The sequence below is a fragment of the Drosophila pseudoobscura genome, chromosome X, assembly GCF_009870125.1.
Source record: "Drosophila pseudoobscura strain MV-25-SWS-2005 chromosome X, UCI_Dpse_MV25, whole genome shotgun sequence".
NCBI classification, from domain to species: domain Eukaryota; kingdom Metazoa; phylum Arthropoda; class Insecta; order Diptera; family Drosophilidae; genus Drosophila; species Drosophila pseudoobscura.
This window is the reverse complement of record NC_046683.1, coordinates 61,960,571-61,988,275: the sequence shown is the minus strand read 5'-3', so window position 1 is coordinate 61,988,275 and position 27,705 is coordinate 61,960,571. Positions and strand designations below refer to the sequence as shown.

At 46.2% G+C, this 27,705-nt stretch overlaps 5 protein-coding genes and 1 long non-coding RNA gene across 7 annotated transcripts; 3 read left to right on the top strand and 3 right to left on the bottom strand.

The window, feature by feature from the left end:
• The first annotated feature begins 2,877 nt into the window (after positions 1-2,877).
• On the top strand, positions 2,878-3,841 carry Gem2 (Gemin 2). The gene is made up of 2 exons (XM_001352890.4): positions 2,878-3,200; positions 3,257-3,841. Exons 1-2 carry the CDS (start codon positions 2,985-2,987, stop codon positions 3,776-3,778), a joined length of 738 nt encoding a protein of 245 aa, XP_001352926.2. The 5' UTR covers positions 2,878-2,984; the 3' UTR covers positions 3,779-3,841.
• A 6-nt stretch (positions 3,842-3,847) lies between these two features.
• LOC4812544 (uncharacterized) lies at positions 3,848-5,884 on the bottom strand. 2 transcript variants are annotated; one of them, XM_033382650.1, is made up of 2 exons: positions 5,797-5,884; positions 3,848-4,639 (listed from the first exon to the last, which is right to left on the bottom strand). In XM_033382650.1, exon 2 carries the CDS (start codon positions 4,550-4,552, stop codon positions 3,854-3,856), a length of 699 nt encoding a protein of 232 aa, XP_033238541.1. In that variant the 5' UTR covers positions 4,553-4,639; positions 5,797-5,884; the 3' UTR covers positions 3,848-3,853. The 2 variants fall into 2 exon arrangements, with proteins under 2 accessions (XP_033238541.1, XP_001352927.3); XM_001352891.4 differs by lacking the exon at positions 5,797-5,884 and adding an exon at positions 4,698-4,857.
• On the top strand, positions 4,928-5,938 carry CNPYb (protein canopy b). Its single transcript, XM_001352892.4, has one exon. It carries the CDS (start codon positions 5,018-5,020, stop codon positions 5,690-5,692), a length of 675 nt encoding a protein of 224 aa, XP_001352928.2. The 5' UTR covers positions 4,928-5,017; the 3' UTR covers positions 5,693-5,938.
• Positions 5,939-6,026: 88 nt separating this feature from the next.
• Positions 6,027-8,011, bottom strand: MESR6 (misexpression suppressor of ras 6). Its single transcript, XM_001352893.4, has 2 exons — positions 7,265-8,011; positions 6,027-7,197 (listed from the first exon to the last, which is right to left on the bottom strand). The coding sequence occupies exons 1-2, from the start codon at positions 7,833-7,835 to the stop codon at positions 6,296-6,298; spliced, it is 1,473 nt and encodes a 490-aa protein (XP_001352929.3). The 5' UTR covers positions 7,836-8,011; the 3' UTR covers positions 6,027-6,295.
• A 6,566-nt stretch (positions 8,012-14,577) lies between these two features.
• On the bottom strand, positions 14,578-20,222 carry LOC4812424 (uncharacterized). Its single transcript, XM_033383164.1, is given in 3 exon segments — positions 14,578-17,514; positions 18,774-19,091; positions 20,120-20,222. Coding segments are annotated over 3 exon segments (1,659 nt in total). The 5' UTR covers positions 20,126-20,222; the 3' UTR covers positions 14,578-16,179.
• Positions 19,331-21,206, top strand: LOC26533373 (uncharacterized). Its single transcript, XR_004470049.1, has 3 exons — positions 19,331-19,408; positions 20,175-20,364; positions 20,607-21,206. It is a non-coding gene; the product is annotated as an uncharacterized lncRNA (long non-coding RNA).
• The last annotated feature ends 6,499 nt before the right edge of the window (positions 21,207-27,705 follow it).

Here is a 27,705-nt window from a genome sequence, read left to right as displayed (position 1 = left end):
ACGATCGACATGCGTTTGACGTTTGACCAGGCGAAATCCCAAAAGAAACGATGAAATATTCCCTCTCCAGAGACCACTTGGATGACGTTGTTCCAGGCAGCAGCAGAGATATGCTGAGGTGGAAGTGGGGGACGGGGAGTGGGGAGTGGGGAGCAGCAGCAGATGCGAAACAATCATTCAGCTTTGACGCCCACGCGCATGAGACCTGCGATTGATATGAAACAAACTGGAAACTGGAGGTACGGGACCTGACCAAATGACTGACTATTCAGCGAATTGAAAACCAAATGACGTTGGTAATGGATGCCACCTTACCCCTAACCGGGGCTGCTTCTGGCTGCCTTTGCCCTCTGACGCATCTTTTGCCAGCAGCAGAAGCAGCAGAAGCAGAAACAGCAGCAGTAGGCCGGCTCCACGTTGTATTCTTGAAGGAGAAAATAAAATAAAATACGTAAAAGGTACACCTACGCCCAAAATCAAAATCCTTTTGACGTCATTCGAGGGGAGCTTGGCGAATAAGAGATTAAAATAAGGTCCCAGCCGAAAGGTGTGTGGGATAAGGGAAGGACTGTGCTCAATGTGGAATGGATTAGGGCTTAGATGGAATTTTAAAGAGCCTTTTTTGCAGGAGAATCGAGACGTACCCTTTAGTCGCTATTTCTGCAATGAAATATTTGGTTATTAACTATAGTTTGGAACATTTAGGAAGATTTGATTGGATTGACTTGAGAATTAAACAATAATAAAGGACTAGCTTGGGACAATGCAACTTCTGGAGGTACGACTATCCACAGCAATTCTATTTGGAAGAGGGCCATGGAGAGGAAGAGTTTTTTGAAAGATATTTATCTTGAATTATTAAAAAGCATGATCATGATGGTACTTTGTGCACTCTATTCGGATCTCTCACTTTGCTTTCGGAACAGAACTGATGTTGTAGTCCTCGGTTTGGTCTTTCATCTTGAAAGATGGAATTTTTTTTGCACTATATAGAAAGCATTCAAGCCCAGAAATGTTGTCTGCTTTTAGCATTTATTCGCTCCACCTCGACTGCGCGTTGTCATCGGCCGTCCCATCCCATCCCATTCCATTCCATCCTTCTTCAATGGCGGACGTACGGACGGGGGCTAACGAAGGTTAATGCGACTCAGTGTTTGACCTCCAGGGTCAAGCTGAAGGCAAATTAATTGCGACAATTGGGTGAGTCGGAGAGAGCCGGAGAGAAGAGTTCTCAGAGCAAAAAAGAAGAGCTTTCCCGGCCGAACCGACCCGACGCGCTTGTAATTGATACAAAAACAAAAATCTCCAATTGCAGCCAATTGATTCAATAAAATTTTGAGTCTTGAATGTTGGATGTGAAACTCCATCTCTCGAAGCAGTGGCTCCGTGGGCACTTCCGTTTCGAACGAGTACGAATATCTGTATCTTTTTTTTTAATTTTGCAGCATTTTCTGTGTGTGCGTGTGTGTGAACGAGTGTGAGTGTGAGTGTGAGTGCGTGGCAGGTCCGTTAATTATGTTGACCCAAGTAATTTGTAAATCAAATATGGAACGTGGAGCGTATGCTGCAGCGTGGGTGTCTGCATAAAGTGTGTCTGCCACACCCACACCCTCGTCCCTCGCCGCTCGTTCCCTGCCTGCCACTTGGATATTGTAATTTGCCACACACCACCAGAGTGGCATTGGTGGCAGTGGCATCCCCCAGCACCCATCGTACACCCACGCAGCAGTCAGTTGTTGGCCTGGCCAAAAAAAAGGAAAGCAGCAGCAAAGTGTTTCGGTACATACACCCACAAAAGTCTATATACAGTTTTATTTTTGATAACGCTCGGGCGGAAACATCGCACGCCCACGCCAGGGCAGCGCCGCCGTCGCCGTCGACGCCGCCGACAGCGGAGTCAGCGTTTTTCCAGACACCCCACCACCACCACCAATTCGCCACGCCATTCATTTCCACCAGCCACCAGCTGCTGCTGCTGCTGCAAAACGAGAAGAAACACTGCCAGCCCGCACAACAACAAAATAGACACTTACTGCCACACACACACACACTGCTACAACATTTTACGCATTCCAATCAGCCGTGTGGGCGTCGCGTCCGTTTCCCCTTCTACCGTTTATAGTAGATGTATGTATGTACAACCAACGCGAAATACAAGCGGAGGAATAATATATACAGAAAGCAAACTTATGAATGAAAAGCTTCGAACTATACACACGCGGAATATTGATTTTTAAAAGTCTCCAAAAGTAAGTCTCCGGAGTAACCTTGAAATGTGGGTGGGGGAGGGGAGTGAGTGCAAGTGCAAGTGCAGTGTGATGGAATGTAATAATGTCGTAAATGCCATAATAGAATTTGATGCTTATCTGAAATTATCTCTATCGTAGGAATGTTTACCATTTCAAAAGCTTTGATGCAAACATTCGAATATAACGGATGTAAGGCGCCATCTTCCGAAACAATTAAACTTTTGATATATCGATAGCAAATGTGTAGTTCCCATGTAGTTACCATGTAAAACACTGGAAATTTTTGTTGATCTTTTTTGTTTAAACCTTGTTTTATAAAAAATCCAATAAAAAAGAGTACTTAAAAGTAGATATTCTTAAACAAAATAGCTAGTAATATTTGCCGGAAAATCAAAATCGGGGAATATGGTTTCCAATCCTTGACGGAGAACAATTAACCCATTTCAAGCCAAGGGGGTATTTTAATTTTCCACCGAAAGTAATGAAAATTTAATAATTTTAGCTAAGTTCAGATGCAAGATATCGTGGTTTTTTTAAGTTCAGAAGAAAGATGGCATGGATCTACAAGAAGAATTCACAATCAGCAATATTTTCCACCGTTTACCTCTGTCGATGAACTGTTTAAATACAGGGGGCTTAAGTGGGCTACATTTAAGGTCACACTGCGCCGGAGGCGGGCTTATTACTTTTTAATGCAACAAAATTGATACAAATATCACTAAAAAGTGATAAAACATGGAGCACGATGCGGAGGAGCAGTCTTTTCAGCTGCAGGCATTGGAGATACGTGAGCCAGATGCCGGCTTCGATCCCCAGCTGCCGCCGCAGACCGGCGAGGAGTATCTGATGCATATGCTGTACGAACGCAAACGCTGCCCTGCTGTGGTGACCAAGCGCTCTTCGAAGATTAAGAAAGATGTCTCCAATAGAGGCCTGGAGATGCTGGAGAGCGTGAGTAGAGAACCATTATACATTTAATATGGTTAGTGATGCAGCCTCCGTTGCAGATGCCCTTGCCACCACACAAATGCCTGCTGCCCACGCCCGAATGGCGCAATGAGCAGGCAAAGAGTTTCCAGTCAGCCCGAGCCCAGGTGCTCGCGATGCGTGAAGAGTTGACGGCCCACAACTATGACCAATCCGCGGAGCCGCCACTGACCTCTGACATCGTCAAGTGGGAGGCATTCTGCCGCGAGAAGCTGCCACTGCTTAGCACCCTGTTGCACTTGAGCCAGAGCGATTTGGAGTATCTGCTGGAGATGCTCAGCCAGTGGCTGCAGGCCGAAGAAACAGTGGATTTGCTCGTCACGGATGCCTGGCTGGGCCGCTGGCTCTACGCCACCCTTGTCTGTCTGCATCTGCCCCTGGAGCCGTTCGTTTTCAGCACACTGCGCGGCATAGCCCGCTCCTGCATCCAGCTGAGGAACAAACTGTCAGAAGAGGAGGTGAAGCGAGCAGCTCCCTACAATCTAATCATAACACTGATCGTCCAGGTCTTTGCTCAGAGCGATCTAAATGCGTATCTTTAAGATTTATGTGCTTAGAATCCATACCCATAGAATCTATCTAGATTATAGAAACTTGTTTGTGTACTCCGTGAATCTTTAATAAGGGGAAAAGATGCGTCTGTAGGCTTGGCAAATGTCGCAACTGCTCTCGTGATCATCTGCAGGATCGCTGCTGCTGCAGCAGAACGAGTGGCTGCCGTGTGTCAAAGAGGAGCTCTGGCTCACGCTGCTAATCTGCGTACTGCTGGAACAGGTGGAGAGTCGCCGCCTGTTCTGCTGCTGTTGCTGCTCTGGCGATGCGCTCCCCGAATAGCTACAGGCGCCATGGTCACAATTCGATTTCTTGGCATGGCAAACGGTCTGTTGCTTGCGCGGATGCTCCACTCGACTCGTGCAACGGCTCTCCACATGACGATTGACAGGAGGACGCCAGTCCTCTTTGGGACGTCTTCTGGAGTTCAGGCTGGAGCAGCTGCATCCCTTCTGTCGGTCCTGTGTGGTCATTTGCGCCGACAGCTCTACCTTGGGCGCTAGGATGCCCGGAAACGCAGGCGTTGCCTTCATTAGCAGCTGCACATTGGAGCTGTGGGCACAACTCAATCGCGGCACTGTGGGCTGCATCACGTCCGAGAGGGACCCCAAGAAGTAGGCCAACCTACGGCCATTCTGCCAGATGGTGATCTGCAGCTGCTCCGCCCTCAGCAACTCGTGCATCTCCTCCAGAGAGCCCACGCTCTTGAAGTAGCCCTCCATTTTGAACTGGTCGTGGCACAGCATCGGGAAGCGTGGCTCCATCGCTCCGGTGCGGAAGTAGTAGCCCAGGGTCTTGATGGTGGCCTCCAGATAGCCGTGCGAGCACAGCCACACGCCCGGACAGGTCAGCTGGAAGATCAATGGAAGCCATCAAAAAGGAAGTAGCTTTAAAGATGTCTCCACCAACCGCATGCAGCTGTAGCTCCAAACGCACATAGAATCTTTTGTGGGACATTTCTGTGGAACGGTCCAAGTGAAAGTGACATTCTGGAATGGAGCTCGATGACAGGGGATGCGGGGGCTTGGGGCTTGGCTCCTTTGTTGTGGCAGCCGGTTCGGTTGCCCCGGGCAGCCGTTTGAATGCGAAATTTGAAATCGATAGCAAATCGATTACCCGAGCCGCTAGCCATTACTGGCAGCTCCCAGTCTTTTCCAGCACTGTTCTTATCTCAAATTGCATTTCCACGTCAGGTTTATTATCAGTTTGTATCCAAACATATTGTAGAAATGCTGCCGCGCTTAGTCATCCTGGCACTGGGAGTCCTGGCCAGCAGCCTCCAGCTGTCGCAGGCAGACTCCTCTCCCGAGGAGGAGCAGGGCGTCCGCTATGCCAATCGGTGTGAGGCCTGCAAAATTTTAGCCGCGGAACTGGAGGGACGGCTTGGTGAGACCGGCAAATCGCACGACGTGATCGAGACGGGGTACTCTGTGGACGATGTACGGCCCAAGAAGCGCACCGAGTACCGCCGAAGCGAACTCCGCCTGCTGGAGTCCTTGGAGAATATCTGCGAACGCGTCCTGGCCTACAATCTGCACAAGGAGCGAACGGACAGCACCAGGTTCGCCAAGGGCATGTCCCAGACATTCCAGACCCTGCATGGCCTCGTCGACAAGGGTGTCAAGGTGGACCTGGGCATACCCTACGAGCTGTGGGACAAGCCCCCCGTCGAGGTCACCCAAATGAAGACCCAATGTGAGAACATGCTCGAAGAGTACGAGGAGACCATCAGTGACTGGTATTTTAAGCTGCAGGACCAAAAGTCCCTGCGGCAGCATCTCTGTGAGGATCACGTGCTGAAGAAAAAGGCCGAACGCGAGTGCCTCAAAGAAGAGCTGGCCCCGCCACAGCCGCAGCTGCAGCCAAAAAATAAGCCCAAAAAAGGCGACAATGAGGAGCTGTAGAGCAGGACCAGTGACAAGAGATTACCCCCCTGAGATCTGTCTGTCTAGTGCAGAGTTTAGAACAAAGAAAAAGTGTTTTTCTTTTAGATTTTAAGTAGACTTACTTGTCGTCTGTTCTTTGTGTGAAAGCAACTTCCAATTCGTCTGAGCCACAAAATGTTACTGAAAATTTAGCTCAGTGGCCGAGGGCCTATTGATTTGGCGCCGGCAATTAAAAGTTGAGTGACCTGAAAGGAGGTCGTTCACACCAAATGGCAATGGGTGGCCAGAGAGTCGCCTCGCTTAAATATTCCTCCGGCATTCCCCCTAAATGCATTTCCTGTGTTTACATGTCCTGTGTTTGTATAATAAATACGTAGCGTATATTTATAAAGTAAAAAAAAAATATTTGTATAATTTATAATTGGATATTTCCATCTTTTTGCTTTGCTCTCACTATAAGTTCTGGGAATCATTTTCGAGGGGTTTTCCCAGCCCCAACGTTTTGGGAGTCATTGAAAGGGTTTTATTTAAGTCTTGGATGCGAGTCGATTGGAGATTGTGTGTTCAGGCGTGTTCGGGTTCTCCACCTCGGATCCCTTTAAAAATATATATTTTTTGCGCTTAGAGCTTCATCACATCCCAGGGATCGTCCATATATTGTAGGATTGCCTTATCGTTTAGCCTCTCGCCAAAGACGTCCTTGAGGAGGCGCAGCACTCGCTCCTCGATGAAGGCCACCTGATCCTGGGGACAGTAATCATCCTGAGCGGAATGGGCCATCGTTATGGCCACGGGGGGCACGGGAAGACGCTCGAGGAATCGCTTGAAGTTCGCAAAATACTCTTCCAGCTCCTGGCTGCTGCTTATGTGATGGGGGAGGCCATTGTTGTCTGTGGTGCTGCCCGAGTCGAATATCAAGTGCCAGTCAATCTCATCGTCGGGATACTTGTCCTGCAGTTGCTCGGTCAAATGAACGATCTTCGCATAGACCTCGGGACTGATAACCGTCTCGTCGGGCAGCTCTAGCCCTTCCAGGCTGCGCTGCTCCTCCAGATGCCAAAAGATCCGCTTGAGTGCCTCTAGCTGCGTCTGCCGCTTGTCCGCCGTGGCCATGTACTCCGATATGGTGGCCGTGGCCGCCTTCTTCACGGCCTCTACGCTCACAAAATGGAAGATCTCCTTTAGCTGATTGTAGCAATCGGCGTCTTTGTAGATCTCCAGAAAGGGATTCGAAGTGCTGAAGAAGTCGAGGTCAATGTCCAGCACAAACCCCTTGGCATCCTTTTCTGTGATAAACTGCCGAGGGTCGAGACTGTCGCTGTCTGCATCGTAGACCTGCAGCTCTACATGTCGTGCCTCCTGGAGGCTGTCGCTCGAGCAGTAATTGCCATCGGCAATAAAGTAATCCAACGGACAGTCCACGCCAATGCGATCGTCCTTCTGGCCGATCTTAAACTCATGCTTGCCGGTAGGTATCTGCTGGCACCACGAGTTCTTCAGCCAAACCATGCGATTAAAGTGGCCTGGGAACGGTACAGAACAGAGATTCCTTTAGTTGAGGGGGAACTCGGATTGGACTGTAGCACTCACCTGCATACAGCGTTGGCATGATCCAGTTCTCAATGCTCAGCTCATTCAGCATCGTCTCCTTGTCGTAGGTGGAGCTGGCGGCTATATGCCGCGGTATCACCAAATCCGGATGCGAGTCAAAGTGCACCAGGAGATTGTTCTCCAGCGGCAGGTGTCGCGTGCCCAGGCAGCGGTAGATGAACTCCAGCACGTCATTATGATAGTCCACAATGAAGACGGGAATCCGCCGGAATGTACGCAGGTTGCTTTGAGTGCTTTGAACCCGCTCCAGACAGCTCTCTTCTTCACTCCCCCCCTCGACGGCAGCAACCAGTTGCGGAACCTCCTCGTCATCATCATCATTATCCTCCTCCTCATCATCATCCTCCTCATCATCATCATCGTCAGCATCGTCTTCGTCCTCCCTGTCTACCACCTCACGATCTTCTTTATCGACAGTCTTTTGTTTCTTTGTTGGCGGCGCCCCCTCCGACAATGCTGCTTCTGTTTCCTTACCACCCGCACTTTCACTTTGCGACAACTTTTTCAATGCTGCCGGAGCACCCTCCATATCCAGCGTATCCGATTCCATTTCGTTTTATGCTTATAAATTTATTTGCAATAGAACCAATTACTTGCACCGTAAGCTTTTTTTTGTTTCGTTTCTTTTTTTGTATATAATTTTTTGGGACCAGCTGTTTGGCGCGGATTTATCCATAAAATATACCGTCTGGCCCTCCCAATAATACTGTCTCATTCTTAAAATATACCGTAAATATACTGATGGAAAAACCAACTAGTCCACTTAACCCCATTCGATTTAAACAGCTGAACCACTTGAGTGGAGCCGCTAAAAATAACATTTTTAGGAGATTTTTCTTATAGATACATATATTCTTTCTTAAGAACAAAAATGACCACGATATCTGTGACCTGAACTGCGCTTAAATTCTTCAAGTTTCATAATTTTCGTGAAGAGTATTTAATAACCCCTGGTCAGCAATGGGTTAATCGTTCTTTGTCCATGATCAGAAATCACATTCCTCGATTTAGATATTCGGTAGAAAATGACTAGCTACCGAGGACCCTTAGCCTTGAACACATAGTTTAATCCGATTGATGAATCAATTTGCTACAATATTGACTAATTTTAAAGACTCATTGGTGTGTTTAAGATAGTGCTTTAACAAAAAACGTCAACAAACTGGACATTTTTTACATGGTAACTACGCGATAACTACATATACAGTCGTCGGGATAATGGCTGGAGCTGCGCGCCAAAATGAAATTGTTTGAACCAGAATGAGTGACAAGGATATGATTGTAATTAGTGAAATAAATGATGCAGGGAAGTACGATTTCAAAGAGTGCAAATTCGGGAAAACCTGCGTGTGAAAGATTACATACCCTAAATTCATTAATGTATGTAAAAATTAATTGACATAATAGAGGATATAAGACTTTGCTTCAGAGAGAGAGAGAGATAGCATGAGCGACAAAAATAAACGTCATCAGTCCGAATAGCTGAGGCTCTATTTGTGATTAAATTATGCTCCACAGACAGCCAGAGGATCTGCAAAGTGTAGCAATCGATTATGTATGCCGCAGCGCTGCATCTCTCAACGGGAAGGCCAAGCTGACGCATCTATCTCGCTCGCTCTCACTGCAATCTTTTCCCATAAGGATTCAGGACACTGGTCTTGAAGTGTATAGGAATTCAAATTCCATAAAACCGTAACGCGTATTTTTTAAATACCAAACAAAAGTCTGTAGCTGAGCTGCCAACGAGCGCGCCTAAAAATACGTTAATTTGAATTTAAACTATTAAATTTCCACTAATATTAAGATGTAGTTCAAGGAAAATTAATTCATTAATTGACCAGAACCAGCCTTCATTGTTTCATTTTTTACCTTTCAAGCTATTATGCTTCTTAAGCAATTCCTCTTTAAGAAACCTTTAAATGTATTATTCCAATCAGTTAAAAATTTCGTTCTTGTTTCTGCCAAAGAACGTTGTTATAAAAGAATATTTTTAATCAACGGAAGCCAACGATACGACACTCACTACGATCTTGGCCGTAACGAAGCCTGATTGTCCTTTTGAACCCCCGTTCCATGGAGTCCGAGGCAATAATAGGGCTATAAAAAACGCATTTCATAATTGTCTTATGAAAGCGGCAGGCAAGCGGACGGAGAGGACTGAAACACCCAGACTCGGACAGGGCTCAGGACTCAGGTGTGTGTGCGTGGGGCTTGCCTTTGTGCCTGCCCTGCCGGTTCCTTGGGACTGTAAAATAGCCCCATAAGAAGAACGTGGAGGCTCAATTAGCTGTCAAGCGCAGAAGGAGCTCCGGAACGTGTACCCGCCACGTGGGCTGTGTGGCTGGAAATCTCTGGCTTAGCGTCCATTGAATTTGTAAATAGTTAAGGAATTATGAAATGCTTATTAAATTTCAGGTTTAAGTGCAAGTTCACATTTAAAATTCATTAAAACGAACAGAACACTGTGGAAACACACACGAATTAGCCGTGGGGCAAGAAGCTAAAGAAAGAGAGAGGGAGTGAGCGAGCAAGAGATAGGGATAGAGTGAGAGAGCAAGACATATGGTGTTGTTAAATTGAAATTGCAGACGTTTCGGCTGCTGCCTGCCACTGTGTGGGTGGATGGGTGTGTGGGTGTGCACGTGCATACATATATGTATGTGTATGTGTATGTGCTTATTAAGGAAATCATAAAAGAATTGTTAAAAGGCAACAAAAACGAGTAATGACGAAGAGGAAGCGAAGAGCAAGGGGCAGCAGCAACATGCGTCGAGAAGCAGACACAATGTCGCTTTGGCCTGCCATCCTGTAGCCCCCACCACCCGAATAATCCCACGTTTGACGCTTTTTCCAATTGTCCCGCTTGGCTCCGCTCCTAAGTGGAAATCGCCAGAGGGAAAACAGAACTTTGCTGCACGCGCCGTCCTGGTGCTGCTGCTGCTGCTGCACTGAGATGTTGTAAGTCGTCTCCACTTACTCCACTACTTCTCGTAAAACATTTATTTCCTTGCCTTGTTTTCCTGCTTTTTCCTTTTTGCAGTCAGCAAAACTAATTTCCATGCTTGCAGGCGCTCCTCCCCCACCTCCACCCTCCAACTCATCTTTAGGTCCTTGAGCCTACGTCTGCATAAAAATATCGCACAGTCCCCACCAAAAAAGGAAAAGCAAGAAGGAATCTCCACCGTTTATCTGTTTGTTTGCTTGTTTCTTTGTGAGAGAGTGTGTGTGTGTGTGTGACAGTTTCCCAGGAGGGTATTCGCCTCCTGCTGATGCTGCTCCCTTCTGATCTTGTTGTTGTTCTTATTTTCTCCTTGAAATTTATTTGTCCGCAACCATTTTGTGCTGCATGCGTGCCTTTTTAACCTTTTCCTTGTGTATCTTTAATCATTTTTAATTGAAACGCAAAAGGTCTTCTTCGTCTCGCTTCGCTACTGGAAAGAGCCTCCCCCCAATCCCCACCAATTCTATTCCCCATTTCAACTTTCAGATATCGCCCCACCATTGCCGGATCATCGCTGGCCAATTTTTAGTCAAATTACTTTCATCGTGTGCGTAATTTAAAATTTAAATCCAATTTGGCTCTGACCTTTTCGGAACGAACGGGGATGGCTAAGAAAGCACGATTCTGTTTAGTTTCGCTTTTGGGATCATGTTTGAACGATTTTCAATAGACAGCAGTCCATAGTCCATCGTACAGATTGTAATTCAATGGAAAAAAGCTTAAAGACCAGCGCATTTAATTATACTCTTACAAACGGGGCTACATTGTACAGAATGCCTCAAATCGACTCCAATATGACTTGCTTTTTAACTGATTAAAAAATACAAACTACGCCCAGAGAATAAAACATTTACAAAAGCATTGTAATACAATACAGATTTGCGCTAAGGGTAGAAATTGTAAATTTAAAATATTTTCGCTTACATTTACATATAGATATGTAATTTATATTTAAAATAAATATGTTTCATATATGTACATAGGGAATATATTCCCAACAAATTTAATATCTTGTATTTACTTCACAGTGCTTTATTTTTAGATAAAATATGGGTCTTATTAAAAAGACTTGAAAAAATGTATGTTTAAATTCAAATGAATTCTATTTAATCTAAAAGTCGAATATTTAATTAAAATATGCGTGTGTGCCATATTTCTCTCAGTGTCAAAATTACGACTTTGGAATCGTATGGTAATTAGGCTATTATTGGGTGAAACGGTAAAAAGACTTAAGTCTTGGGAATCCATTCTTTAGACATCCCTTCAGCGATTACCAGTTATCAGCTACCAGTTGGGCCTCCTCTAACGATTATCTACAGTGATTCTTGTGGTGCAAATCAGGTCTTAAATGGTTATGAATCGACTATAGGGCGGCAATAATTGCTGGCGAGAACTGAAATTGATCACACACTTGGAAATTCCATTTTGATTGCATGCATTTATCCACAGTTCTCCTTTGAGGGGCCACAGCTTTCAACTGACATCCCATAGACGTACGCTCCTCCTCCGTAGGCCCCCGAAAATATGTACGTACGTACGTACGTATATTGCTCTTGTGTATAGGAGGCCGACAAATTTTTCAATTTTTGCACAAGGTTTCCCCCTCCTCCTCCCTCCCCTCCCATCATCCAAGGACACACACAGTCAGAGTCAAGGCCTCGACAGATGCACCGCTGCTGTACGTATTTGCAACAAGTTTGAACAAAAAGAGGAAAATAACTGCAACTGCCCCGTGCACCTGCCCCATCATCGGTGGCCTGGTGGCTTGTGGCTGGTGGCTCAGAAGGCGGCGGCAACGGCAATGGCAACGGCTCGTGTGTGCTTAACCCCTCCATCCATCCTCACAAATCCCCTGTCCCTCTGCTAACTGTTGCCTACCACTTTTCAAATCATCCACATCCACATGAGCATCCGTAGCTCGGGCAACCTTGAGTGCTAAAAATATATATTCCCAGGCATAATCAAAGGCCACAAACAGCAGCCGAAAAGAAGGGCCAACACCAGACAGGCCGGACAGGTACCTAAAATACCCTTGCAGATGCATCGTTCCATGAGATACAATAATCAATTAAAGATTCTTGACTTCCTACAGAAACAGGCACTTTACAGAGCCAGAAAAGCTTCCTTTGCTGCGCTGCAAATACCCTGACAAAATCATCAAAGACTCTGGCAAGGGTATAAGCCAGAAATAGTCCAGTCGAGTAGTAAAGGGAAAAATGTTGAAATGTATTTAATGTAGAAGCCAAAAGGGAAGTGGAAGTGGGTCTGAAATCGAAACACGTGTTCTCGAGGGCAGTGAATCGGTTAAAATTGTATTTCAATTATTTCACAAATTGTTACGGACTCTGTGCCACACAGACGAATACGTATACGTGTACACACTGCGTATGCGTTATTTCCGGCCATCAGAGCAGGGAATGAAAACTTTTGTTTACCTCTGTGTTATGTTATGAATGCTGACAGAGAGAGAGAGAGAGAGAGAGAGAGGCCAGAGCCGTAGCCCCTGTGAGTTCGATTGCGTTTCGGATTCGTTGGGGCTTCAATTTACTTATTTTCCTTGTGGTTTCCTTGCTTAATTATGGACTAGTCCCAGCCGGCAGTTGATTCTCTCCCAGCACGGCCCCCGGTTAATCCTGGCACAGCTTTCATCAAATGACCCCTTCCAAGTTCTTTCAATCTGTGCCGAATGCCTGGTCCTTTGCCTTTCCTTTTGCCTTTGCATGGCATTGGGTCTTGTCTGTATTTTCATTTCATTTCGTTTGGGAAGAGGCTTTGCCTTAGTTGGAGAACAAACACACCACACACATGTGGGCTCTACTCGTACAATATACATGTGTATGTAATGTATATGTTCTCTAGCAAATCTAATTGAGTTTGGTTAATTATTTGGATTAGCAATTCAACCGAAAATGCGCAGACAAGCAACGACAGCACGATTTATCACCGAGAATCTCATGCTCATAAAGCCCCAAGCCTAAGCCCAAGCCGAATGCGTCCCCTCTCCAAGAAGTTGGATAATTATCTGGGTACCAACTGTGATTGCGTGGGCCAGGATCTGCTAAGGATGCTTTTAAGGGGTCAACACAACTTCTGAGGTGGGCTCGGGGCTCATCAATCTTCACTAAATCGATTGCATAAATATGCCAAGAGAACAACCCATTGACAAATCAATTATTGGCCGATGGGATATGCTTTTTAAATTCTGTTCTACTAAGAAAAATAGTCATCTTATTTGTTTCAAAGCCTTCAGGGATGTGTTATCCACACAATCCTATGCTTATCCTCAAAGTAAGGATTATTCGGAAAGAGCATTTGCTAAAGCAAGCCAGTCCCCTCCATATTCCTTGTCCTCGTTTCCGGGTATTTCTCGCTTTTTATACAAACAATTCAATTAAAATGAAGAGTAAAATATTTGAGGAATTTTTATTATACCATTTACGGGGAATTTCAATTCAATTCCATTTTTGTATGCCTACCTTCTCTTGACCTTCTGCAGTATTGTAAAATTTGTTGCACAACTTCTTTTTTTTTGCATGCTTCGAACTTTCAGTCGATTTTTATACATTTTTCTTGGCCACCCAGACACCAGACGCCAGAAACCAACCCCTGCCGCATTTATTCCCTTAATTAGTATTCATTTATGCCAGTATTCCCAAACAGTTTTCCAACTTGTTCTGCTGCCAATCGAAGCTGTTCATAAATCATCATCATCCGGCCCCATCTTCATCGCACCTTCATTGGATCCGACTCCGGCACGTCACTCTCAATTAGTGGACGTTGGACGTACAATTCCAGGAAGCCACAGGCAAAACACAGAGATAAATGCGAAGTACGAATATATTTTACCTTTACAATAGAACCCAAAGATGCGACGAACCGAATCGAATCGAACAGAGCCAGAAAAATGGAACACACAAATGTTGTATTTTTATTTGAAAAGTTCTTCTTTTATTGTTGCACGTTTCAACTTACTGTTACGGTTTACAGATGGTTTTGTTTTTGTGGTTCATCTTTTGCCTTTTTTATATACTCGTATAGTGTGACATTTAATATGCAAGTTTATATAATATATAATATATATATGTAGGTGTATTTAACCATAGTCGTTGCACACCAATCGTAATGGAAAATGAGAAACGAACAGGATGCCCAGCCCAGGCTATGCACAAACACATGCTCGTACAATATTGATGAAATGCCATGCCAGGCGACAAATTCACAAGAATGATTTATGCATAACGAAGCAAAGGCAAACCAAAACAAACCAAAAAAAAAAAACCAAACATATTGCTTAAGCTTACACAACAAAAGGGTTTATTTTTATATTAGCCAGCGTTTATTTAAATATCAATTATTTAAAATTACATTTAATATATATTTATATTTATATGTATCTGTATATTTAGCATTATAGATATATAAAATTGATTTTGTTCTGCATAATCTATTGGGTTCAAGCTCATAGAATCGTAGAGGAAATTGGAAAAACGCTCTGACGAGTCCAAGAGTCCAAGTTGTATCCTTCTTCGAGGATTTTTATTCAAATGTGTAGGAAAGTAAGGCAGCAATTTATGAAGAATTTGTTAATTGGGTTTTCGCTTTCGTTTACACGTACATATGTTGGTATTTATCGTTTAGTTTCGTTTCGACTATTTTCACTAGAGGAAAGTAAGGCAGCGAGTCAAGAGTAGAGTTAGATAGTTTTCTTTTGTATTGGTATTTCAGCAAGTGCTTTGTCACATTTAAGCCGCTTAAATATATACGTTTATAAACACCCACATACATATGTACATACAATACTATGCTCGTAGTACCTACATATAGACTCGTATATATACTTATAATTTGCTTGTATAACTATAGTACATATGTATGTATATATAGCTACCGTAAATATGTTGTTTAAATATGCCTGGATTTCCATATATCGTCTGTCTGCCCTGCAATCAGCCATCTAACAGGTCAGTACAGTACAGTACATTATTTACTGGTAGGTTACATTGATCTCCATTGATCTCTTCCAAGCAAGGGGTTTCCTGTTGCTTAAGGGCTAAAGCCAATTATTCAGCACTAAAATGTTGTTAACATGGTGTTCTTGGAGGCTGGCAAGGAATGTTGATGGGGCGGAAAAGGTTTCAGGAAATAAATATAAATATCAGAGATCAAAATCAAGTGTTGAACTAATAGAAATAACATTAACATGTGGGGGAGGTTTTAGCAGGAATATGTTTTACTTTATAACCAAAGTTCTGATGAAAATCTTACCGATTGCGCACAAATAACTCAAAATCCATCATCACATATCCTTCCAATGCCCTCCACCAAAGTACCTTCCCTAGAGGGAGTCCTTTCCCTTCAAAGCAGCTGCCGATTGATTGATAAATTCGATTTTACGGGAAGAAAAATAGCCAGAAGTTCAAAAAGTTAGGCACTTCTCAGCTGTAACTGTAACTGCAAACAGTGAAATGGTTTCCATTTCCGTTTCTGTTTCTGTTTCCTTGCCCCCTTGTCTTATTTGTGGGAGGGGAGGAGGAGTCTATAGAGTTCTATTATAAAATCTTTTTGCTAAGTAGGAGCCTAGGAAATGCGAGCAGCGATTCGATTTTTATATATATAAAAAAATATTATTTTGTATTATTTTTATATGAAACTCTGGCAAGCCTCTTGAAGCGGTTTACTAATTGTTTAAGCCTTTAATTTGTTATCTATCCATTTGCTTAGTTGTGTTTTCGTTATTGGTTTTGTTTTGAATTCTTCTTTTGTGGAAAATTTGCTTTTCATTGATAGTTTATCACAAAAATTTTCAATACGCACTTTTTCTGCACCTGCACCTGCACCTACATCTACATACGTCTGCCTACGCGTTGTCTACTGCTTTCCCTTTCAGAAGGGATCACTCAAAGTCGGCCTCCCGCAGACCTAATTTGCTCCTGAACCCCGACATGTGTTTGCCCAGACTGCGGCCAGCTGATGAGATGATGGATGATGAGGAATCATCCAGTCCGTAGTTGGCCTGATATGTGACTGGCAACTCTGGCGACGGGGCCAGGAGCAAACCTCACGTCCGCACAAACTTGTACACTATCAAGAATACCATGAAGGAGAGCGCCACCAGCACCACGGCAGTGACCACCTTGGCGCAGGTGTTCAGCCCGGACTCGTGCGGATTCAGGGGCCTGGAGCTCGTGTGCGTCGCCGATCGGCGACGCTTGGTGGCCAGGCCACGGGCCAGAGCGGGAAACGCCAGGGATTGGGTAAAGGTCAGCTTGTGTATGGACTCGCTGAGGCTGTACGGACCCACCGAACCCCTGGCTGCGGCCCTCAGTAGGACGTACTCCAGGTCGAGGGCATCGAAGAGGGAGTAGCGGGCGGTCATCGTTGAGGAACGTCGACGGCCATCATGCCGGGAGTCTCGCTCCCGATCCGATTGTGGCTGCAGCCACGGATCGGAGACGCGCTGCTGGACGCCCGCCGCGCCCACAGCATAGGCGGAGCCGGAGGAGCAGGCGCCACCGCTGCCACTGCTGGTGGCCAGGCCGCCGCTGCCAATGCCCAGCCCGACCACACAGCCACCACCACCGGCAGCGCCACCGCCGGATCCGCCCAGGCTGACCGCTGCCACGGATGTTAGCGACGACGTCGTCGATGACGCGGCCGAGCACAGCCGCAGATTGGTGGCCAGTCCGTTGTCATGGAACTCATTGGCATCCTCGATGGAGGTTTGGTCTGGCGATGTCTGCGCCCGTTCCAGAGCCGCCGCATGCTTCATCCTCAACGCGAACAGCCTGGCATGATCCGGGTGGAGCAAGGCACTAGACTTGCGCCTCCCCCCATCGCCGCTGGGCACCACACAGATGCTGTTCCTGATGCCCCGCCGGCCCAGCGACAGGTTCGGGGAGCCCTGTGTAGGCGTACTTGTGGGCGATACGTGGCACGATCCACCACCTGTCCGACCCATGGGGAGGCTCAGCACACCCGGCGGGGCGATGAAGGCGTTGGGCGAAGGCGATGCCTGCACCGAGTCGATGCCCGAGTCGCCGGCGTGCAGGGTATCACAGTATAGCGAGCTGCGCCGATCCGTGCTGAGGGTCAGATGATTCTGGCTGCGCCGGGCATTCAGATTGAGGTTGCTGCTGCTCCCTCCGGCCAGGAGGCTGCTGCTGACATTCGTCTCCACGATGGCGGGGAATATGAAGGATTGGCCATCGGCCTCGCCGCGCGGTGAGTCCTGCAAGAGTCCACAGAACGTTTGAGTGGGGCAACAGTCAGGGCTAGGTTTCTTTGGGGATTGGGGACAGGGTAAGCCGGTTGTTGGGTGCTGTGTGGGGGTCTCGGCCGTGGGGGGAGTTCTGGGCGGTGAATTCATTTAGTTAGGTGGTTCAAAAACTTAGTATTTCGGGGGTGTTTTAGGTATACTATACATAATATATACAAGGTGGTGTGGTGGTATCTTGGGTGGGGGTTACTTACACAATGTGTTGTTTGGGTATAGCAAGGGCTGGACGATAAGTTGTGGGAGATATTCGTATGGGAAATACATACATGGACTTCAATGAATTTCGAATTTCGAGTGAATTTCGTTTGATTTATTCCCACAACTTAGTGGTTAGCCCTCGCTGCCATTTGTGCAAGGATTATAGTACTATACTTTAGCAAAAAAGAATTCCCAATAGAGAGATACATGATAAACGGGTTTCTACGTAAAAAACACGTGTAGAATACACAAAATAACCTCAACAAGATGGGTAGTTCGGTCATATTTATTATACAGTTAGTAAGTAGTCAAAAACGGATAGATAGGAGCTCTCGTTGGAGGCTTTGGCGACAAAAAACGTTAATCGAGGCATGCAAAAAAGTCTAGTTAGGACTAGTAGTAGTAGTAGTAGTTGTAAATAGGGAATAAGATAAGAAGACTATTGTGTGAGAGAGTAGAGAGAGAGAGAGAGACTTGATAAAGTGAGGAACTGAATGGAACCATACCCGCTGGCCCTCGGGGCCGCTGTTACGACGCAACTGTACGAAGCCCTCCTGGCGCAAGAGCGGCTACCACGGAAAACCAGCCAGCAATCAAAACCAAACCAAACCAAACCGAACACGCAACGCACACACAAAATAAGAGGTGGGTGGTGTGGTGGTGGTGTGTGGTGTGGTGTGGTTGTGATGGCAGTGGTAGTACATATGTGTGGTGGTGTGGTATGGTGGGGGAAGAGAGAAGTTGGAAAACAAATTAACGCAAAAGGCACAGCGCAACTGACCGCAACATAACCTCACATATGTATGTTTAATTTCAAAACTAGGGAAGAAAAACCAACTAAAAAAATGTACCAAAATTGAAAGCTTTTGCTGCTTTCTGCACGTTTCCTGTATGTTTGTTGTATTTTATTTTTCACGCACACACACACACACACGCACGAAGAGACATACACACAATCGCTCACAAAACGAACACAGAGAGCAAACAGCAAAATAAAAAGAGATAACGCCTACCTGGCTGGGCCACACCTGAAGCAGTGGCAGCGAACAGGATGGCTTGTTGTTCCCGGATGACCCTGCCCCAGTGGTGGATGCAGTCAGACCACCCCCTGGACCGAGACACGCCGGTCCCGCCGAGGATGAGGTGCCAGAGCCCTGCGATAGGCTGGTGTAGTGCAGATGATTGAAACGCTGCCCATCGCTGCTGCTGGCACTTGCTGCTGCTGGTTTCGTTCGCGTCGGACTCTCATAGCCCGTGGAGTCGTCCGAGGAGGTTGTTTTCGGCGAGCGCCAGAATCGCTTTAGGCGCAGTTCGCGCCTTTTTTCTTGTTTCTGCAAAATGTAAACACAAATTGATTAATGCCCCTGGTTCATCGGATTCCCATGTGTTCACATATTGCACTCGGGGCTCTTTCACTCTCTGTTTTTGCTGTCCGTGAAAGTTTGCATGTGCTTCAATAAATTCAATAAAAATTCATATTTTCCATCGTTTTTCATGGCAAGAAAATATCGATCCTGATATCGGAAAAAATATCACATAGAAAGTCATATGGAAGATCACATTTCTGTGATATCGATATCGCCATTACCCATCCCTGGCAGCATAGCGGCGCTTTTGTTTTGTTTTGTTAATTCTTTCGGATAAAATGGTGATTAAAATTGAAACTAATTATGAAAGCTCGCCAACATTTATAGAACATAACAGAAGAGTGCATTTGTTGTCGACGGTTTAATTTAATTTACGCATTCGGCCGTCGCAAAGCAAATTGCTGTTTATTGACATGTCCGATCTTCGTCCAGTGGCAATAAATATTTGCGTTTGGCATTGTGGCAGGGGAGCTCTGGCGGCAGCCTAGCATCTCTTCACCACAATTTGGAGCGAAGCGACCTTGCCGCACTGTCGTCGAATTTGAGCATTATTTTTTCAATTTAAAGTGTGGCACTTGCACACACAGTGGAGTGTGGATTGGATGGGATGGAGATGCGATGCGATGCGATGAGGCGCGGTGCGGTGCGGTGCGGTGCGGTGCTCGTTGTGTTTGAGTTCCTTATTTTGCAATTTGTATGCATGAGAGGCTGCTGCCGTCTGTGTGTGTGTTGTTTTTCCGTTAACAAATGGGAACTACCGCGCAATAACAACAATTCAGCGGCGCCACGACGCGACGTGACGCGGCCGTCGCCATGTTGCATTTACCGATAAGCCGCACCGCACTGTTGGGTTGTTGGTGAAACCAAACCTTTTGTGTTGCACGCTGTCGTTGTTTGCGGTTGTTCCTTGTAGCATATTGGGAGCGAACCACTTACACACTCGCACACAGGCACAGCGGATAAATTGGAGAGTAGTGGGTTTTTGTTTTTACCTGCATATTTTTTTAATATCAAATCCGTTTTATGTGTTTGGTGTTTCATCCCCAGTCCGTTGTGGCGCAAGACGAAAATCGATGGAAAACTGCACAGGCATATGTTCTGCAAAAGAAGAAACCGAATAAGAAAAGGAAAACATAAATCAGCAGCCAGATGAACCAGGCAGCCAGTGGCAGGAATGAGGATGTCCCCCGACAGATGAGTCATTGGCAGGCGGACGGAGAGAGAGAACGTATAACAGGTGAGGAGATAACCCCCAACAAGTGAACCAGTGGTAGGATGGACAAGCCCACATATGTACGAGTGTACATATGTACATTCGTATATCAGACGAGAAGGTCCCGACTCTCCAATTTCCTTAAGAAATGGCATAGACTGTTGGTTTACGACATACGTAACTACATTTCAATTGTTCTCCCCCACAAAAAACCCACACACCCACGCACACAGCATTTTAAAAGGCTTCGTTTCATTCGATTTCAGCTGCCACCGAAAAAATCGGAGGAGGAAAGCGCATAAATAAGGAGAGACATATACAGCTGTGGGAAGGAAACGTCATAGCTGGCCGTCGACGGCAGCAGGAAACTGTCGCACATTAACACGCTGGCAAGGACAATGGCAATGGCGACGACGCCATTAGTGTTTGACAAGGACATCTCACACAGGCACGGCAGACACACACACACACACGCGCCCAAGCCATACACAAAGACACCACAATATGAAGAACAGCCAGACCTTCCTTCCACACAGAACACAGGACAGAACAGAACCGAACGGAACGGAACACCGGCCCCCCCACCCGTTCCATGGTGGTGTGGTCAAGTTGAAGGATATACTGCTTGTGCCGGGATGGAGCAAGAGTAGGAGCAGGAGCGGGGGGTGGCAAAATGGACGCATGCCTTGGGACGCCTGAAAGCATAAATCAGCCATGGGGTGGCAGCTCCGCAGCTCTTTAGCTCTTCAGTTTGTGGCTGCGCACTTCTGACCAATAATTAGTTTGGGCAATTGGATTCGTTATTTGAATTAAGTTTTCCTTGCAGATGACGACTGGCTAATGTATGAGCTGTTGACAACGCTAAGTGCTGGTAAGTGCCACAAATTATCCTTAATTCACCATTTAAACTTGAAGTTCCATCTGGTTTTCGTTTGGCGCCGTATTTTACTCTTATTGTATGCCAATTGACCAACTTGTGTGGAATAAAAGTTTTCAGTAACTTCGGCCGAACCCCCTAATTTGGCAATCATTTCGTTGATTGCCTTCAAGGACACTTCAATTGTGGTGTGGCCTATCCAAACGCTTTGATAGTTTTCTCCGCCACACAACAGCCACAATATACTGACCACATACACACATAAAGAGCACACCTGGTCTAGTTCCCTCCCCCACCCCCACATGGCTATGGCCGTTGGCCAACTTCTGGTCCGCTTGTTGCATATAGCCATCCCCACAGCTCAAGTGAAGGACAACACGTGGTTGCCTCAACTTAACGACATTCACGTTTCATTTTTTGTTCTCGACGCGTCGTGGGGGCAAAAAAGTTTCCTCCTCTCATGTGGTGCGTTGTGTTGTGTTGTGGTGTGGTGTGGTCTGATGTGGTATGGTGTCCTTCAGTGTCCCCAGCCCCCGGCACCTTGTCAATCGATGTCAACACACGAGTCTGGCTCGTTCGTTCTCATTGCCATTGTCAAGGCCCCCCGCCGCCTGGCTAGTTCCAGTTCCACTTCCACTTCCTCCTCCACTTTGCAGCGCGGTTGGCATTGGCCTGTCTGCGATTTCGAATCGCCAATGCATATCAACTAATTCCCAGACATAAATCGTCGCTGGCTCGTGGGCTCGCTGGCTCTGGCTGGTTGGTTGGTTGCTTGGTTGGCCATTTGTATTGCGCAAATATTCAATTGGAGATGGCAGCGTGAGCTCAGAAATCAGTCACGATTAGACACAAAGACACCCAAGGTCTGAGGACTTCTTGCTGTTCCCATTTGATCTGATATTTAATCTGTTGAATCATCATTCAATGCATATCCATCGTTCATCTCCAATTTCAATATTAGCTGGCGCCACTTTTTGGCCAGTTTCATATTTGGTTTTTTTCTAAACTCCCGCATGTCCACAGTTGATAATGTCCTTATCCATTTGCTGTCAAGCGTCCTTGGATCGTGTCATGGCATAAACTAGGCATCTTGGGGGCCAGAGGCCAAGACAAGACTAAGCAGAGAGCGGAGAACCGTTTTTCTCCTCCGGCACGCCAGCAATTATACAAATGGGAAGCCCCGACTGGCGGCGGCGGCCCTCAGTCCTCGGTCCTCAGCCCTCGGTCCTCAGCCCTTGGTCCTAGGTCCTATCCCGTTCCGCCCATTCGCTTAACTCGCTTTTTGTGTTGAGCGTGACCAAAATTTTTAAATTGAAATAAATTTGCTTGCCTGAGTTTTTGTTTGTCGTAGTCGTAGTCGTTGTCGAATGTTGTCGCTTGTCGTTGTCGTTGTTGTTGTTTTCGCTGCAGTTGTTGTAGGTCCCTGCTGTTGTCCTTGCTGTCCTTGTGCTCCCTTCTCTCTCATATCTATATAGTATCGTTATCGTGTTTGCTTAACGTGTTTTTCTTGCCTTGTTTTCGGTATTGTTCCATTTTTGTTGCATAGTTTTTTTTTCTGTATTCCGCTATTTGAATTATAAACAAATTTTGTTGCCCGAGGCCAGAGAGTGTTTCGGTGCTGTGGCTAATGTCAAAGGTCAGGGCCATCACCCGAGCCCCCCCAGCCACCAGCTCCTCAGCCCCTCCGGCTCTGTCTATGTGTGTACGAGTGCATCTGTATACGAGAGTCGGTGTCTTAAGGACACGGCCTTCCGACATCGCACCATCCTTCCTGACAAATATTGACAGCTCAGCCAAAACGAATACATTTACATTTTCACTCATTCCTTCTTAAATCATATTTAATTAGCAGCAATTTCGGACAATTGTTATAAATAATGGAATGTGTCCGGGTTTTCGCCTAGCGCTGAAGAGAGAGACAGAGATAGAGAGAGAGAGTAAATCCGCAATAACGACAAAACTCTCGTACTAAAGGAAAATCCAGACAGAAGCAATTTAAATTTTATTACACACCATTTAGTCAAAGTGCCAGTACCCTGTGTCCTGGTGGAAATTATTTATGTAGCCCGTGTGGGCCACACACTGTGTGTGCATGGTTTTTTTTGTCCCGGTGCCTGTTTCGTGGCGTTTCGTTCCGTTCTTCTACGGCACTAAACTTTCATGGTGTAAAATATGGTTTGGCTGGTACACTCGCCGGGACCCGACAAAGCCGTTTACTCTCCTCGTAGCGCTGTCAGTCGTTCAACTCTCATTGAAGTGGGTCTCGGTTGGCCATTGTTTCTACCTTCACAACCTTTGACTTAAGGCCTGCCAGCCCTAATGGGTTACATCTCCTGGGAGCTAGTCTGCAACCCCCAGCCCCACCCAACACTCAATGTGTCCACTGACCCCATGTTAAAATGCTTTGGTGCGGGATTAAGAACCTTGTTTGAGGTACTTATTGGCTGTTAGGGCCTCTTGCCCTTACCCTCATTTGTTAGGCTGCTTGCTTAGCCCCAACCCGAATTTATTAAGCTTACTCAAAGCTTTTCACTTTTGTGCTTGACAAATGCAAAAAGGGTCTGTGGCCTGGGATCGGGGGTCTGGGATTATGGGGGTGTAATAACGCCCCCGCTTAACTTGGACAAACAACCGGAGCGAACTCTGGGAAAATGCTGATTTGATTAATCTGTTTTGTATCCTTAGGTTGATTAAGTTCATTATTCTAGATTGAGAGCTGCAGCTTCCCATAGATTCTGACTCTCTTCCTTGACTTGTTCATTGATTCATTGGCATCTTTGATTTCTTGGCTTCAGCTTTGCTGGATGCTGGAAAATTTGAACAATTTCCCAGCTTAATATCAGAGTCAGCATGCTGCCTGCTGCCCCAGTCCTTAGCACCCACCAAATGGAAGCCAATGGATGAAGAATTTTTCCACTCAATTGGGCACCAATTCAACTGGCAGCTCTCGGCCCTCTCCAATGGGTTTCATTTCTCCCTCTTTATTCTCTTGCCACACAGCTTCCCTTTCAGAAACAACTGCTGGATCACTCGAGCTGAAGCTGAAGCTGGATCTGATGCTGATGCTGATGCTGGAGCTGTGTGGCGTGGCGTGGCAGCTGCCTCGCCTCTTGGCGTCTGCTTTATGCAAAAGCAATTAACTTAACTTTTATTCTCCACCTTTTCAGGTATTCCTTTTTCACTCCCGCGTTCTTCTCTTTGTGTGCAAAACCCAATATGAAAGTGGATTCCTTATGGTCTGAAAGTTTCCATGAAGAACGCGATGGCAGCCAAATGAAAATTAAAGCCTTTCCACAGAGACACAGGACTTCGAATAGTGTCCCTTGTCCCGTAGCCGTAGCCGTTTCCGTGTTCGTGTCCGTCCAATCGTTGAGTCACTTTTTAGCTGCTCCTTTTTTTGGTTACGGTCTCTGTGGCTTTTTGTCGTATTAACGGTTTAGCGCATTTTATAGTCGAAACGTGACATTTTCTGCCAGTCCGAAAGGTCTCTGGTCAGAGCCTCGCATCTGAATCGAAAAGTGTTGGTTGCCTTTTTGTTTGTTTGGAGGAGGGTCTCCTTTTCATTGTTGTTCACTTCTGCTGCCTGCCTCCCAAAACTGCACTTGATTTGTAGTGGCTGTATTGTTGTTGTTGTTTTATATACTACATATACCCTCTTGGACTGTGGGGCATGCCGATAAAGCTGCTGCCTGAGTCCTTTCAACTGCTGCTTCAGGCTCCTTACAGCTGTCAGAGCCTGGCACTTCGGGCTTCCAACAAGTAGACAGCGATTCTTATTGACCTTTCAATTACTGTCTCTCTGTCGTATGCACCGTTATGCGGGGTCCCAGAAGGGACTCGAAACAGAAGTTGCCTCTCTCTGTTGTATCTCTCTCATCATATCACCATCAAAAGTTTCTTTAACTTTAAAGTTATGTCAGTGGCAGTCAGCCCATCAGAAGATATTTGATGCTTTGCTTGCTGCCCTTGAATTCCTGCAAAGGCCATACAGTACCAAGATGTTGCATGAGGGACCAAAAAGCGGGCGCGCGGCCCCCATTTGGCTTCGTCGGTTAGTCACTGCCTTGGGGCAGTTGAGTCGGTCCCAGGATCCAACAACAACTTACACAGCCTGTGTAGAGGCGCAGAAAAGATGAACTGTATATATTTTGACTCAACCCAATTTAAATACAGAACTCGAAATCTTTTCAGAGCATCAAAAGTTCACCCTGTGGCGCTACAATTCGGTTGAGGTTCAGGTTCAGGTACTCGTGGCGGCGACACGTTCTGTTCGCGTTGTAGTTGTGCTGGTTGCTGACTGCTGGTTGCTGGCTGCTGGCTGCTAGTGGCCATTGTCTACGTGGCAGGACTTCCGCTGCTGTTGTCGGCTGCTGCGGTGGCTGCGGCAACCGGAAACGCCAAACACTTTCCGGTCACGCAGTCACGAGGTTTCCCTCAGCTGTGCTTCTCCGGTCCTTCGGTTCTTCCGTCTCTCACACACACACACACACACGTACACACACAAAAGTCTCGAGTAGTCACTTAAGCTTAAGTGTTGTTGTGCGCCAACCATTTTGTGGCCACAACAACACTAGCAACAAAAGCAACAAAGCAACAATGAGGGCAACTCAATTTCTATGCGTGGCACGGCGCCACTTTTGGCGGCTGCCAAGCAGGGAGCAAAAACTTCTGCGGGCGGGCAGAGAGAGGAAAGCCGCAGCACCCCGTGCTTTTTGCATTTGCAATGTGCCAAATAAGTTTTTAATTGAAAAGAACTTACGAGAGGCCAACCGGAGTCAATGGCCGTTAAAAGGGAGTCCAGCTCGAAAAGATACAAGATTTGCATCAAGCATACGCCACGGTGTATGTACGGGGTTTCAGTTAATCGCAGGATGTTCCAAAACGTAGAAGGAGTGGCTGCAAAACCTGCACATCAGGTATACGCCACAATGTACGTCAAAAGGTCACACTCTTGGCAAATGCGATAAATCTGTGATACATGTTCCATACAGAAAGGTTCACCCATCGAGGGGCCAGGGAATAAGGCACATTACTGTGCCGCACTGGCGTGCTGTACGCCAGAGAGAGAAATATCTGTCCTTTCCCTTGATTTATACACACAAATCATTATCGATTATTATCGAAGCCATGTGTATAACGAGCATATTAGATTTAACGCACAGTCCATTAGTTAAACAACCTTCGACTTGCTGCGACTCGCTTCGACTCGCCTGCTTATGGCCAGCCATTCCTTTGTGCCTTCGGGTGTTAATAAGCCAAATGTCAATGTGTTAAATGAGCTAAAGGACGGGTGAAGCTTCGATGGTTACGAGCCAGACGTTAGAACTCAGTCTCGTGTGAAAATTCAATAAAAAATACACCAAGAAAACAGAGAGTGAAACAAAGACCGGGCGGCGGTCGGGCAGGCAGGCAGGTTTTTGTGTCCAGGTGAGAGAGTCAACAGTTGGCGAGGGCTGTTTGGATAGTTCAAGTGATATGAGGCGATTATATATATATAATATAGTCATGTACTAGACTGAGAATGCTAACGAATTACAGGATGCGAACTAACACTTCAAATTGATTTGCTATAATACTGGCAATTACATTGATGGATTTCGGATCGCAGCAAGCATTACAGAAGGTAATGCACTTGAATTCCTCGATAATAATTTCCCTAGGGAGTTTTCCCCCTCAAGGTTTCAACAGCTCCAAGTTTCAACCCTCTCTCCCAAATGGGATTCGCTGTGAACGTTTGCCATTTCTTATGCGTTTGTCGGTTATCGTTTTTATGAGTTTTTCTGCCATGTCTATAGACCGAACAATGGGCTAAAATGTGATTTTAGTTTATGCCATTTTGACACGCTAATACCAGCCCCTCCCGCCCCACGTCTGCGTTCCCTTTTGCTGTTCAGCTGCTTCGGTGCAACCAGGTCATAATCTAGGGATCCATTGTTCCTTCCATTCAATACATTTGCCATATTGCCCGAGGATGAGCAGGGAGTCGCCCTCTCGAGTGCACTTTGCCATCATCAAGTTTGGCATTCAATTCAATTAAGGGAGTTTAACTTCTGCCAGGCCAAAGAAAAATCCAGAACAATCAAGGATAAAGTTGGAAGTTCCAACAAAGCGACACTGTGGCATAGAGAGAGAGAGAGGGACGTGTCTTCTACCCGTAATTGTTGCCATTTGTTCTCATCAAACTTTGCCGATTCGTTTGTTATTTGACTTTTCTCACGACTCGTTTTGCTTTGGCGCTGGTGGTCGTTGGTCCTTGTCCCAGGATCTATGTGGACTCTTAGGTGTGAATTCCATCGCCTGGGGTTAATTGAAATTGGTTTGGCCTTTTTTGTTTGAGCTCTGGTCTCTCGGCCACTTGTATAACATGGCCGTTTCCCTCAGTTTGAGGCTGCCTTCTCCACTTTGACCTTCCTCCACTTTTAGTGCGACCTGCTCTCCACCGCGTACACCTCCTCCTCCTCCTCCTCCTCCTCCTCCTCCATGTTATG